Raw genomic sequence first — 14,970 nt, forward strand, 5'->3', positions numbered from 1 at the left:
TCAATTATCAACACTTTTTGTCCCCTGGTATTTTGGTTTGCATTTTCAAGGACACATTTTTAAAAGGATGAAGTTCTTTGAAATAATAAATTATGAAGCTTGTTTGTTTTATAGCTGGAAATATTGTCACTTTAAACTATCTTTTTCAAATAGTAATACAAAAGCAAAATACTGCAGATGCTGGAAGGGTCATCGACCTGACGAAGGGTCATCGACCTGAAATGTTAACTGTGTTTCTCTCTCCACAGATGCTGCCTGACCTGCTGAGTATTTCCAGCATTTTCTGTTCTTTTTCCAAATAGTTATTTGTTTCACTCAATATTTTTGAGTTTAATACAGATGCTTATTAAAGGTATTATTTTCAACATTTCATTTAATCCTTTCAATGAGGGGGGAAAACACAGTACAAAGGAAAATCATTGTCTTGGTTGTTATGTGAGCTGAGATGTTCCTTCATTACTCAGATTTTAGGAATCATCTTCACAAATAAAAGCAAGTTATGGATTACTGCTTTGTTCTGGGCAATCTGCACAATTCTTAACTACACCAAATGTAAACATTTTATGTGAAGAAATAAACACTTATTTAACATCAGAATACACGAAACAGTTTTGAGATGCTGGTAGGGTTTACCTTGTAATCCGGTCTAATGTTGGCAGAATAAATAAAAGAATCAACAGCGAGGGCAATTCTCAGCCCTCCTCCTTCCCAAGATACTGCATACATCTGCTTGCCAGACACTTTTAATGTCCGTAAATGCTTGAAGAAATGGGCAAAATGAGGAAAATATATGGGTTATAACTCTGAAAACACCAAGAATGTAACATACAATATTGTAACATTTATCAAATTTAGCAGTTGCATTTTCTTTCTGAAATCAATTTTGATCTTGGTTATTTTATGTACTTTAGATTAAGTACTTCTGACTGACTTAAAAGCTTTATAGAAAAAATATTATAATTCTCCAGACTCTACTCAAAGGAATTAAGAAAAGATTTGTATTTAGAGAGCATATTTCACTTCCTTAGAACATCCGAAAGCATTTCACAGCCAATTACATTGAGGTATACTTAACTGCTTTGTAGGCAAATATGGCAGATAATTTGTGCACAGCAAGAATTTAGCTTTGCTATTGGATTTACTTAGTTCAACTGCTTAGAATGTCTTCTTGGTTATTCAGGCTGTTTAATTCTGAACAGGCATAACCTTTCTCTCTTTCTTTCTTTCGAAATACTGAGTTTCTTATGTAATAAGATATACAGTTGACTTGAAATTACACCAACCAAAAGAATGATAGAGAAAAACTCTCTCACCTCACCAAAAGGGGTGTAGAACTGCACAGCATTGACCTGCTTGTCTTGACCAGGTGACATCTGTGAACCAGCAACAGCCAACACACTCCCACAGTAGTTCCACTGAATTCCAACCACATTTATACCAGTGTCAATCAGGACAGGATCTATCAGGAAAAATACCAGAAGGTTACATTATTCACTCTAAATGTGGGATAGAGTTTCCAATTTGGGCGCAATCGGGAAATGGCTTACAGTCTGTCAATGAGACCTTGCAGGGCATCGCAGCTGCCATTATTCCACCCATCAAGGCGGTTGCTGAGCTTGTCAGTGAACTCTGCACTGTGGGGACAGGAGCAGGGAGGATGAGCAACCTGGCCACAGCACCATGGAACGGGGGGCCATTCAAGAGGGGGGAGTAAATAGAAATGCTGCAGTGGTAGGGGATAGTATTATTAGGGGGATAGATAGAGTTCTCTGCAGCCGAGAGCGAGAGTCCCGAAGGCTGTGTTGCCTACCCGGTGCCAGGGTTAAGGACATCTCCTCTGGGCTGGAAAGAAACTTGCAGTGGGAGGGGGTGGATCCAGTTGTCGTGGTCCATGTTGGTACAAACGACGTAGAAAGGACTAGGAAGCCGGTTCTGTTAAAGGAGTATGAGCAGCTAGGGGTCAAATTAAAAAACAGAACCTCAAGGGTAATAATCTCTGGATTATTACCTGAGCCACGAGCGAATTTGGCTAGGACAAATAAAATTAGAGAGTTAAATGCGTGGCTCAAAGACTGGTGTGGGAGAAATGGGTTTTGCTTCCTGGGACACTGGCACCAGTACTGGGGCAGGAGGGAGCTGTTCCGTTGGGACGGGCTTCACTTGGCCAGTGCTGGGACTAGAGTCCTGGCGGATCATATAACTAGGGCTGTAGAGAGGGCTTTAAACTAACTAGTGGGGGGGAGGTTCCTAGAGAGCAAATAATAAAAATGACAACAGAGAAGGTCATAGACTTAGGTAGCAGTGGGGAAATTAAAAACCAGAGTGTGTCAGGAAGGGGCAGAAGGTATGGAGTAAAAGGTAAAGTAATAAAAAGGGCAAAAGCAGGAACTAAGTGTCACAAAACATATTTGAAAGTTCTCTATCTGAATGCACGTAGCATTCGTAACAAAATAGACGAGTTAATGGCACAAATAACTACATATGGGTATGATCTTGTGGCCATTACAGAAACATGGCTGCAGGGTGACAATGCCTGGGAATTAAACATACAGGTAGACTATCCTTTATCCGAAAACCTCGGGACCAGCCGAGTTTCGGATAAAGAAGAATTTCGCATTTCGGAAGGTGGGTCGGCGGGGGTCCGCGGGGGGGTCGGCGGGGGGTCGTGCGCACGACTTACGCTGACGCTCAGCGTAAGTCAGTCGGGGCCGGCGGGGTCGGCGGTTGTCGGGGCTGGCGGGGTCGGCGGTTGTCGGGGCTGGCGGGGTCCGCGGGGGGGTCGGCGGTAGTCGGGGCTGGCGGGGTCAGCGGTTGTCGGGGCTGGCGGGTCGTGCGCACGACTTACCCTTTATCCAAACTTCCGCAACCGGAACCCTCTAAAAACCGAAGGTTTTTTCGTTCAGCGTAAGTCGTACGCACGACTTACGTTGAACGAAAAAACCTTCGGTTTTTAGAGGGTTTCGGTTTTCGGAAGTCCGGATAAAGGGTAGTCTACCTGTACCAGGTTATTTAACGATCAGGAAGGACAGGCAGGAAGGAAGGGGAGGTGGGGTGGCTATGTTAATAAAGGAAGGAATCACTGTAATACAGAGAAATGATATTGGGTCAAAAGATCAGGATAATGAAACAGTTTGGGTGGAGATAAGGAATAATAAGGGGAAAAAAACACTAGTGGGCGTAGCCTATAGGCCTCCGAACAGTTGCAACTCTGTTGGACGGAGTATCAATCAGGAAATAGTTGAGGCTTGTAATAAGGGAACATCTATAATTATGGGGGATTTTAACTATCATATTAATTGGACAAATCAAATTGGGCAGGGCTGCCTTGAGGATGAGTTCATTGAGTGTATTAGGGATGGGTTTTGTGAGCAGTATGTAACTGAACCGACCAGGGGGCAAGCAACCTTAGATCTGGTCCTGTGTAACGAGACAGGATTAATTAAAAATGTCCTAGTAAAGGATCCCCTTGGAATGAGTGACCATAACATGGTTGAATTCCATATTCAATTAGAGGGTGAGAAGGTTGGATCTCAAACAAGCGTGCTAAGCTTGAATAAAGGAGACTATGAAGGTATGAGAGCAGAATTGAGTAGAGTGGATTGGGAAAATAGATTAAAGGGTAAGACGATAAATGATCAGTGGTGTACATTTAAGGAGTTATTTTACAACTTCCAAAAAATATATATTCCACTGAGAAGAAAAGGGTGTAAAAGAAAAGACAGCCATCCGTGGCTAAGTAAAGAAATTAAGGATAGTATTCGACTAAAAGCAAGGGCATATAAGGTAGCCAAATCTAGTGGGAGGATAGAGGATTGGGAAAACTTTAAAAGACAGCAAAAAAATAACAAAAAGATTGATTAAGAAAGGGAAGATAGATTATGAAAGTAAATTAGCAAAAAATATAAAAACAGATAGTAAGAGTTTTTATAGTTATATAAAAAGAAAAAGGGTGGCTAAAGTAAATGTTGGTCCCTTAGAGGATGAGACCGGGAAATTAATGGTGGGAAATATGGAGATGGCAAAAACACTGAATGAATATTTTGTATCAGTCTTTACAGTAGAGGACACTAAGAATATCCCAACACTGGACAAACAGGAGGCTATAGGGGGGGAGGAGCTAAACACGATCAAAATCACTAAGGAAGTGGTACTCGGTAAAATAATGGGACTCCAGGCAGATAAATCACCTGGACCTGATGGCTTATATCCTAGGGTCTTGAGGGAAGTGGCGGTAGGGATTGTGGATGCATTGGTAATAATTTTCCAAAACTCCCTGGACTCAGCAAAGGTCCCGGCAGACTGGAAAACTGCTAATGTAACACCCTTATTTAAAAAGGGCAGTAGACAGAAGGCTGGAAACTATAGACCGGTTAGCCTAATATCTGTGGTAGGTAAAATTTTGGAGTCCATTATTAAGGAGACAGTAACAGGACATTTGGATAATCATAATTTAATAGGACAAAGTCAGCATGGTTTTATGAAGGGGAAGTCATGTTTGACAAATTTGCTGGAGTTCTTTGAGGAAGTAACATATAGGGTGGATAAAGGGGAACCAGTGGACGTAGTGTATTTAGACTTCCAAAAGGCATTTGACAAGGTGCCACACAAAAGATTATTGCTTAAGATAAAAAATCACGGGATTGGGGGTAATATTCTGGCATGGATAGAGGATTGGCTCTAACAGAAGGCAGAGAGTTGGGATAAATGGTTCATTCTCAGACTGGCAATCAGTAACTCGTGGTGTTCCACAGGGGTCAGTGCTGGGTCCCCAACTCTTTACAATCTATATTAACGATTTGGAGGAGGGGACCGAGTGTAACATATCAAAGTTTGCAGATGATACTAAGATGGGAGGGAAAGTAGTGAGTGAGGAGGACATAAAAAACCTGCAAGGGGACATAGACAGGCTAAGTAAGTGGGCAGAGATTTGGCAGATGGAATACAATACTGGAAAGTGTGAGGTTATGCACTTTGGCAGGAAAAATCGTAGAGCAAGTTATTATCTTAATGGCAAGAAACTGGAAAGTACTGAAGTACAAAGGGATCTGGGGGTCCTGGTGCACGAAACTCAAAAGGTTAGTATGCAGGTGCAGCAAGTGATTAAGAAGGCCAATGGAATGTTGGCTTTCATTGCTAGGGGGATAGAATATAAAAATAGGGAGGTATTGCTTCAGTTGTACAAGGTATTGGTGAGACCGCACCTGGAATACTGCGTACAGTTTTGGTGTCCATACTTAAGAAAAGACATACTTGCTCTCGAGTCAGTACAAAGAAGGTTCACTCAGTTAATCCCGGCGATGAGGGGATGGACATATGAGGAGAGGTTGAGTAGATTGGGGCTCTACTCATTGGAGTTCAGAAGAATAAGAGGCGATCTTATTGAAACATATAAGATTGTGAAGGGGTTGGATCGGGTGGATGCGGGGAGGATGTTCCCGATGGGCCGAATGGCCTACTCCTGCTCCTATCTTCTATGTTTCTATGGGTGAAACTAGAACTAGGGGGCATAGTCTTAGAATAAGGGGCTGCTCTTTCAAAACTGAGATGAGGAGGAACTACTTCACTCAGAGGGTGGTAGGTCCATGGAATATGCTGCCCCAGAAAGCTGTAGAAGCTACATCATTACATAAATTTAAAACAGAAATAGACTGTTTCCTAGAAGTAAAGGGAATTAAGGGTTACGGGGAGCGGGCAGGAATTTGGACATGAGTCTAGGTTCGGATCGGACATGGCCCTGTGGGTAGCGGAGCGGGCTCAGGGGCCGTGTAGCCTGATCCTGCTCCTATTTCGTGTGTCTAATTCTGTTAGATTCAGGAGATGGTTCTGTGATAGTAGATTGGCGGTTAGGATCAGATCAGCCATGATCTTATTGAATGGCAGAGCAGGCTCGAGGGGCCAATTGGCCTACTCCTGCTCCTATTTCTTATGTTCTTATGTAGGTTGGATCGTAGGGTCCATGTTTCTGATGCTTCCACCACCATGGGTGGTGACACCAACCTAGACTCCAGCCTTACAGCAGCTTGTACGGTGCTAGCTGCACACGGCAGGCCGCATTAAGCAGCTCAAAATCTAAATCCTGGGATGCAGCATCCCTGCTCCAGTAAGAGTCGTCTCATCAGACCTACATTCCTTCACCACACCGCAGGTAGACACGCCATCCACAGTGGCTGGTAGACAGTGCGGGGGCAGCGGGTAGAAGAGCTATTCTGGGCACAGGGGCCAAGCATGGGGCCATAAATGGGTCGGGAATTTAATTCCTGTCTCTACTACCTCCACTTTCTCCTCCTTGTCGTCCAAGGGGGGAACTGACAGAGTTTTTTGAAACATTGTTTAATTTTATTGTTTGCACGTTTATAATGTTAACATTTTTGAATAGTTATTGAGAGTTTCTTGCTTGCACTTTCTGAATAATTGTTGAAGTTTCAACTTTGCACTTTTTGAATAATTGTTTAAGTTTCATCTTTGCATTTCCTTCATGTTGAATAATTTTCGAACATTTTTGTACTTTTCCATGTGTACATTTTTGAATAAATCTGCCCACTCATGTTGATTATAAAATGTTACAAGGTTTTAATGCAGCATTATGAAAGAAAAATTTAACATATGCTGTTACAAATGGGAACAAGAAACAAATTTAGTTATATTTTTGAACTGAAAAAATGTTTAACTTTCTATTCATTTAACATTAACAAGTGGAGATTTCAATTATTGTAATAAATCTCTTCTGATTTTTAAATTGTCAGTGTCCGAATCTTTTTCTGCTCTCAGCATGGGGGAGGGGGCATAAGGTAGGGCTCATTATTTGAAAATATGCTCAAAAAGTCATGCTCTAACAGACCTGCCCCATCAAACGATTGCCTCCTGCATATGTTTAACACTCTTAGGTATGAAATCTGACATTATGAGAGCTAAATTGAGCTGTGTAGCACCCATTTTTTAGGTGCTACACGGCTACCCAACACTCGAAAATGGGGTCCAAGATGCGCACATACGCTTCCGACGGGAAGTGTGCAGGACGCCATCTTGGTAAAGGGGTTGACACGTGCGCACCGAACGACCGCCGGCAGCATACAGAGCAGGTAGATCACAAGGCGAATCAGTGTGCAACACTGCCATTTTCGAACTGCACACCTCCAGCCAACGCCCTATCTTAACGTCACACAGCTGAACACGACGTTAAACAGAATGAAGGACACCCCACCACCGCTATTTAAAGGGATCAGGAACTACTTACAGGTTAGTTGCTGGATTATTTCTTCTGGCTGTTGGTACAATTGCATGTTTTTTTGGAGCTTTCCTACACTTGCCTAAAGTTTGAATACTCTACAGGGAATGGTCTGGCTGATACTGAAGTACTTTGTTGGTCATTTAAAATCTTGTGCAGAAACAAGTTGCTTCCAGACATGGGTGGCCTGGTAGGGCCTCCTCTGGGAATTGAACATGACTGGGAGAATGAAGAGAGGCCATGCAGAGCAGGGCAAGCTGCTAGAAGAGGGAGGAGGAAGAGAAGCAGGAGAAGGGCTCTCAGCAGGAGGCCAAATCTACCGAGGGTCTTCAGGGAGCAATTCTCTTACCTCAACTTCAGTGAGGACCAATGCAGGAGGCGTCTTTGCTTCACAAAAGAGGTCGTGACTGAAATCTGCCAACTGCTGCAGCCACAACTGCAACCTCAAAGCAGGATAAGGACAGCATTAACTGTGGCTATCAAGATGACCATGGCTCTTAACTCTTATACGTCTGGCCCCTTCCAGGCTGGTGCTGGAGATATAAGCAATATCTCGCAGTTTGCAGTACACTGCTGCATAAGGAGAATCACTGAGGCTCTTTATACACAAAGAAACAGTTTCATCTCATTCCCTCCTGCCAGAGACAAGCAGGCAGAACGAGCGTGAGGGTTTACATGTATTGCAGGCTTCCCCAGGATACCACTGACTGCACGCACAATGACAGCCATGCTGCCATAAGTAACATTATAGAGCACAAAGGCGTCCTCAAGCAACGCTTCCACTGCCTGGACTGCTCGGCCTCAGCGATGCCCCTTCCCATGGTGGCCAGCACGGTCTCCACCATGGGAGTTAAAACATGCAAACACACTTGTCTTCCTCTAGTTATTTCCTGCTGCCTCCAGTTATGCGCCACCTTCTCCTGCAAGAAAGAGGGAAGTGTGTCAGTGAGTGACCTGCAATATGTTTGGGTGATGTGGCTGTCATGGTTGAACAGTTGCCAGTGTATGCGAGCTGGGAGTTGTAGGCGCGAGCCTTGTAACAGTGCTAAGTGTGTGAGGGTGAGGTAAAGCATATGAATTGAAGGGTTGAGTACTGATTGATAGTAATTGATGGTAGATGGGTGATGGAGGTGTAGTGAATTGAGCAGTTGGTGAGACTAGTAGTGCAACTGGTAGGATATGCCATTTGAAGATTGAATTCACTCACCTTGATAACTCGTGTCAGATCGTTAAACTTCTTCCTGCACTGCATCCATGTTCTTGGAGCTACACTCCTAGCATTGACCTCCGCAGCTACTTCGTCTAATGCCTCCTGAGCATATGTCTGGAGGCCCCCTGCCTCCCTGCGGATACAGGATGTCTCTCCTTCTCTCCATATCTTGCACCAAGACCTTCAGTGCATTGTCAGAAAACCTTGGTGCTCACTCTCTCGCATATTCAGCCATCCCTCAAAGTATCACAGCACAGATTCACTTTTTTAAAACGCCCATCACTGCTTGCAGTCACAAACCCCCACCCCTTTAAGAGGTGCAGGCTGCCTTTTAATAGAGCTAGCCACTCACGATATCGAGCCCCCTGCTAATGTGTGTCATCAATGAACAGCGCATGCAGCAATCATTTAAAACAGCACGAATTTAACGTGCTGACTACATCGCAATGAACAGGCGCAGGTTAATCACGTACTGCGATCCTCACGCCCGTTTTTGGGGTTATCCAATTTAACCCCCTGTATGTTTAATCCGGTTTAAAGTCTGCCTCCTGCTGGTCAATGGAAGAGTGGTATTGACAATATTCATGAAAAGTTTGGAACACATTGCTCTCATCTCAGATATTGGTGTGTAATGGGTGAGAAAACAAAAAGAATAAAAATCCTGACTCTATCCCAAATTTATTCAATGACAATACTCACTCTCATCTTGCTCATGACGCATTATCTGACAACGGCCATTGTCTAAGCAGATAGCTAGGCAGGGACAGTCTGGTTCAACATAGCCTTCTGTTCCAGAATACCAGTGGATACCAACAATGCTGACTGCACCAGTTACATTAGCAAGACACTGCAGCACCAGCTTCACCTAAAAAGAAAAAACAAAGATATACTGAATACATATAAAATTAGATTACAGATAAGCATAAAAGGCTCAAGTTAACCACAATATCAAAAAATTCTTAAACTTTTACTACAGTATGAAAATCAAATTGAAATACATTTTGCAGTTATACATACATACAATTCTCTGTTTTTAAAAAAAAAGTTCCTTACAATTAATTAAATATAAGTAGATAATGTATTCGGCAGCTGAACTAGAAATTAATTTTAAAATTTTGATTCTTCCTTAAGAGGCCATCGTAATTGATAATTTTCAGAAGTGTACTCTTTTGCTTCACCCCTCCCTAAGTACATATAAAAGTATTAACCCTACTTAAAAGTACTTTCTGTACACCTGAAAATCTGAGACAACCTTGAATGGTCCCAAATCATTACAACTACTTAAAAATTGCATTCTCTTATATAGCATACTTAGAATTTAGTCTCAATGAAAATGCAAGTAGATCAAGAAGTTCTAAAAAAAATGACAAGAAAATTCAATAATTCAGGAACAATCATAAAAAACAGTAAACCTACAATAAAATTTCCTTGGCTGTCATATATATGTATTTCTCCATTAGCCATGCCAAATATAAGAATCTTGCTGTCTGGTGACCAGGCGACTTGACTCAATTGGAGGCCCTTCAATTCTTTGCCCCAAATGCGATTACCTGACAAAATACAGAAAACATTAGACTATTAAGAAAAAGTTAACCATCAAAATGTCAGTTTTAAGTGGCAGTTAGCAACGAGTTTTATGGCTACCAGGAACATAGTAGTTGCAAAAATGTTAACTGATATATAATAATCTATATTAAATAAATTAATGTCTATCCACATTTCTATGTTTTGGAACATGGGTCTCCTATTTATGTATTTATTTATTCAATATTATATGCAAGCTAACATGCATTAACTGGCAAATTAATTAAAATCGCGTCATCAAATTAATTTAATGACAGCATAAATATTTAGAGTACTTTTATACTGGAATTAAGGGATTTTGTTCTTTTTAAATTGCATAATCCATTAAAAAAATTATAGATAGATGAATGTCAGAATCTAATTCACATTACAATTCTGAAATACATTACCGTCCACTGAACCCACAATGACAGCACCATCTTCATACACAATGCAGATTTTCTGTCCATCAACATTCCAACTCATACTGCGAACAACAGATTTGTTCCTATTGTTGATCATTTCCTCATACCAAGAACCTATAATCAATTCATAAGCATTGAGTCCAATGAAAAAAACAAATGAAAAAAATCAACTATCAACAGTTTCCAATCTTGTTTAGGGAAGAACTGTAAAACTGCTGCAGCGAGCACCTTCAATTATAATTTGCCTTTTAAGCATCATTTTCTAATGCATAGATACAATTATCCCACAAATGCAGAGTTCTAAAATCCTAATTAGACTTTTCCTCACCGTCACATTATCTCTTAATTTTGTATTCCTTATACACACCAGGACCAAAATAAAAGTATATTAGCTACTTATAATTTACATTCACTTTACTTCCCATGCTTTTTTTTCCTGATTTTTCACCTAGCGGTTTTGGTGCTTTTTTAATGGTTCATCCTGTTACAACTGCAATAAGAGTGTGCCTCTAACTACCTCTCCCTGATTGGTGCTCTAATGTCCTCCCTCCAGCTCCTTCTGTGTCCTATTCCTCTGGTACATAGAGGAATGAAAGATGGTATGTATTAATAATCCTCTGGTCAGAATTACTTAGCCTCGCTTGCAATATAGAAATCCTCTATTATTTTTAACTAGTCCTATCCAGAATAAAAGAGGACATTTCATGATATTAGGTAGGTTGGTAAACTCTGGCTCGGAGGCCTAGAAATTCAGTTTGCACAGTTTTGGGGCGCTAAAGTCGGGCGTTCGGTAAATTTAGCGCCCGCCGGAAACTGCAGGCAACCGCGCCGAAATTCAGTGGATTTGGCCAAGAGTTTTGGCGAGCGCTGAAACCGGCGTTGCAATGCTCGGTTCCGGCGCTAAACCGGTGCTGCGGCCTGATAACGCCGATGCCGGGCGCAGCCATGTGTTGCTTGACAGCAGACACCCTGACGCCGGCCTGCTCTTAAAGGGGGAAGGGTCAACTTTGACTGCTGCCACGCCCTGCACACTGGAGCCCTGCTGCTAGGCCTCAACAGTGCTGGTGGGACAAAATAGCGCCAGGACAGATGGAGATGACCCGTGAAAGAGCCCAGCGCTTCTCAGACCATGCACTGAGGGTGCTGATTGATGCTGTCCAGGAGAGAAGACCCATCTTGTGCCCGGACAATGGCAGAAAGGCTCCCAGGAGAGAGTTCAGGAAAGCCTGGAGGAGCATCGCACGCAGGGTCTCCTCAAACTCAGATGTGCCCAGGACTGCGGACCAGTGCCGCAAAAAGTTCAATGACCTCTGTCGGCTGGTGAAGGTGAGTACCCTTTCCACTGTCCTCCTCATCCTTGCATGTGAGCCTCACACTATGGGCAAAGGGACCTCAAAGGCATAATGGGCAGCCCTCCTCACGCAGCAATGCCACTGGCATGATCATCAACAGCACTTTCTGCACTGACCACACTGGCCAGGCTATTCCACCATGGGAGGCAGTACACACAGCAACAGGGCACCACACTGTACTTAGAGTCCGTCCTTTCTCTTGCAGGCCAAGCTGGCAAGAAATGCGCGCAGCCGGGTGGAGACCGGTGGTGGACGGCCCCACTACCAGGCTCTAAGTGCTCTGGAGGAGAGCGTCGCTGGACTCCTGCGTCCCCGGGTGACTGGCCCTGTAGCCATCGGGGATGCGGACCCTGTGCTGGGAGCCACTGGTAAGGAGATGACCGCTTGCAGCTCTCTCGTTGCCCTAGTGCTTCCGATCTAAATCCTTTCCCACTGACGGACAAATGCGCATAATGCCACCGCTCAGGCGTCCCTCGCTGACGCCCTGTCCTCACTTTAAAGCTACTCTTGTGCCTTCCTGCTTTCAGCTGCTGAGGAGGAGGTGGTCCCTGAGGCGCCGGGTGCCAGGCCCTTGGAGGAGGAGGACGTCCAGGACGAGGAGGAAGCCGGCCCATCGGGCGAGCCCTCAGCCGTGCCAGGGGATGGCAATGAAGGGGGGATGTCTGGCATGCAGGAGAGCCAGGGGGAGGTGTTGCAGGGGAGGGCAGATCCTGCTTGCAGTGGGGTCCAGGCAGGCGGCAGGGGTCGGCCAGCTCGGCCGGCTTCTCCCCAGCTGCAGAGTCCTCTCTCCAGTCCGGAGAGTGGCCTCGGCCAGGAGGTGCGCCTCCTGCAAGAGATCTCGGTGGCGTCTGACCGGCGCCACCATGAGTTCATGGGGGTTGTGCAGCAGATGCCGCACGCCATCGAGTCCCTGGCTCAGAGTGTGGCAGCATTCGGGCAATCACAGGCCAGGGGGGTGGAGCAACTGGCCGCAGCGCACGCCAGGGGGGTCGAACTACTCGCGGCACTGCAGGAGGAGAGTCGCCAGAGAGGTGGTTCCTTCGACACACTGTCACAGCAGCTGGAGGCACATACCCGGGCAGTGCGGTCACTGACTTCTGCCACACTCGCTTTGACGCAGAGGCGTCGCACCCGCACCCGCCGCCCTGCTGCAACACAGCGGGCTGGCCTCCAGCACATAGCTGCGCCAGCTGAACTGCCAGGCCGGACGACTGCCACTGTGTCTGCTGAGCCTCGCGCGCCTGGCAGCAGCCAGCTTGCCCCCCTTGGAGCATCCGACACTGCCACTCCCCCAGCCAGGGTGCGAGGAGCTGCTGCTGCCACTGATGCTGGCCAGCCACAGCCGAACCAGTCAGCAGCCGGCCCCTCCCGGGACGTGCGTCGTGTTGGCCGACCCCCAAGGGCATCTGTCGCGACGCATGGGGGCCCTCATGAGCCTTCCCCCAGCCTTGAGGCCGCCACAGGGCCCACGTTGAGGCGGAGCAGCAGGCCGGGCAGGGGCCGGGGAAGGCTCTCTAAGGACTCGCCCTCTCGGCACAGCCGCTAGAGTGTGGTCTCTGCGGCATTGTATATATGGGGGGGATTGTGTTTTGGGGGCTGATTTTTGTGGATGGCCGAAATTGAAGGCATTTTTTGTTTTTATGGGGGTCTTTCTGTTGGCGAGGGGGGCCCTTTTTTTGTTACGGCCAATGTTGAAGGCCATGTGGATGGCCAACTTTTGTTAGTCCTCCCCAGGTTGGGGGAGTGACATATGTTTGTGACTGTTTTTTGGGTGTGTTCTGTGTTTTTGAGTTTCATGTGGGAAGGGGCCTCAGTTTGTTAAATAAAGGTTTTTATTTATTCAGCTTGTCCAGGTGTCATGTTTCAAGTGTTTGCTGCGTTAACCGGCTGACGGCTTCCGGAGCGGCTGCCTTCAGGTGCGCTCATTCCCACAGGCCATTCCCTCACAGCGGGCCTAGAAGTGTCGAGCAATAAGCCCCCGGCGTACGGCCCTTGGGCCTTCTGGCCCCCTCCTGGCCTGCTCCTCCTCCTCCTCCCCCTGATGGTCCTCCTGCTCGTCCTCCTCAGGTGGTGGTGCAATGTCAGGTGGCAGTGCCTGCGTCCGGCGGATAGCCAGGTTGTGCAGCATGCAGCACACGACGACGAACTGGGACACTCTATCCGGCGAATACTGTAGAGAGCCGCCGGAGCGATCCAGGCAGCGGAAGCGTTGCTTGAGGACGCCTATGGTTTGCTCTATGACGTTCCTTGTTGCTTGATGGCTTTCGTTGTATGAGTCCTCCGCTGGGGTCCTGGGCGCGCGGAGCGGGGTCATGAGCCATGTGCACAAAGGGTAGCCCTTGTCCCCGATAAGCCATCCCCTTGGTGGAGGCTGTGCCTGGAACATGTCAGCCACAGTAGTCTGGCGCAGGATAAAAGCATCGTGGCTGCTTCCTGGGAAGCGGGCATTTACAGCTAGGATGCGCTGCCTGTGGTCACACACCAGCTGCACATTGAGGGAATGGTAGCCCTTGCGGTTGCGGTAAACCTCGGGATTGTCGATAGGTGCCCGCATAGCCACATGCGTGCAGTCAATGGCGCCCTGCACCATGGGGAAGCCCGCGATCCTGCCAAATCCCACTGCACGCTGCTGCTGCCTCTGTTGGGTCATGGGGAAGGAGATGAACTGGTGTCTCCTCGCGAACAGTGCATCGGTGACCTGCCGGATGCAGCGATGTGCGGCGAACTGGGAGATGTTCGCGATGTCCCCAGCAGCGGCTTGGAACGAGCCGCTTGCATAAAAGCTGAGAGCCACCGTGACCTTCACTTCCACCGAGAGAGACGTCCTGGACATGAGCTGTGGCTGCAAATCTGCGTGAAGCAGCTGGCAGATCTCTCCAACCACCTCCCTTCTGAAGCGCAGCCTCTTTACACAAAGTGCCGCAGACATGGTGACATAGGACACCTGCTGCCGGTATTGCCTGGGTGCGTAAGGCCTACGTTGGCGACGCCTGATGGCCCTTCTGTGTCTACGCATGGCTGCCCGTCTCTCACAGCATCTGCGAGCCCTCCGCACATAATGCTGCAACTCAATGTTGGCCCCCCATGCAGCCCCCATAATCAAGGTCGCAACAGTGAAATCAGCAAGAGTCAAATGCCAAAGCACTGGCCAGAAGCCAAAAAGACCTCTCCTATCTTGTCCCAAATCTGGAATCT

At 46.3% G+C, this 14,970-nt stretch overlaps 1 protein-coding gene across 1 annotated transcript in view; it reads right to left on the reverse strand.

Annotated features, from left to right (window-relative positions):
* LOC147112526 (WD repeat-containing protein 35-like) overlaps nt 1–10,580 on the reverse strand; it is a 90,903-nt gene extending 80,323 nt beyond the window's left edge. Inside the window, exons 1-5 of the mRNA XM_085996858.1 lie at nt 10,409–10,580; nt 9,852–9,985; nt 9,135–9,300; nt 1,314–1,459; nt 634–759 (exon numbers count right to left, since the gene is read on the reverse strand). Of these exons, the coding sequence (XP_085852984.1) occupies nt 634–759; nt 1,314–1,459; nt 9,135–9,300; nt 9,852–9,985; nt 10,409–10,520 (684 nt within the window). The 5' untranslated portion in view covers nt 10,521–10,580. The remainder of the gene's footprint in view (nt 1–633; nt 760–1,313; nt 1,460–9,134; nt 9,301–9,851; nt 9,986–10,408) is intronic.
* Between the last annotated feature and the right edge of the window lie 4,390 nt (nt 10,581–14,970).

This window comes from Somniosus microcephalus, chromosome 9 (genome assembly GCF_052327205.1).
Source record: "Somniosus microcephalus isolate GS21.2 chromosome 9, FLI_Smic_1.0, whole genome shotgun sequence".
Lineage (NCBI taxonomy): Eukaryota > Metazoa > Chordata > Chondrichthyes > Squaliformes > Somniosidae > Somniosus > Somniosus microcephalus.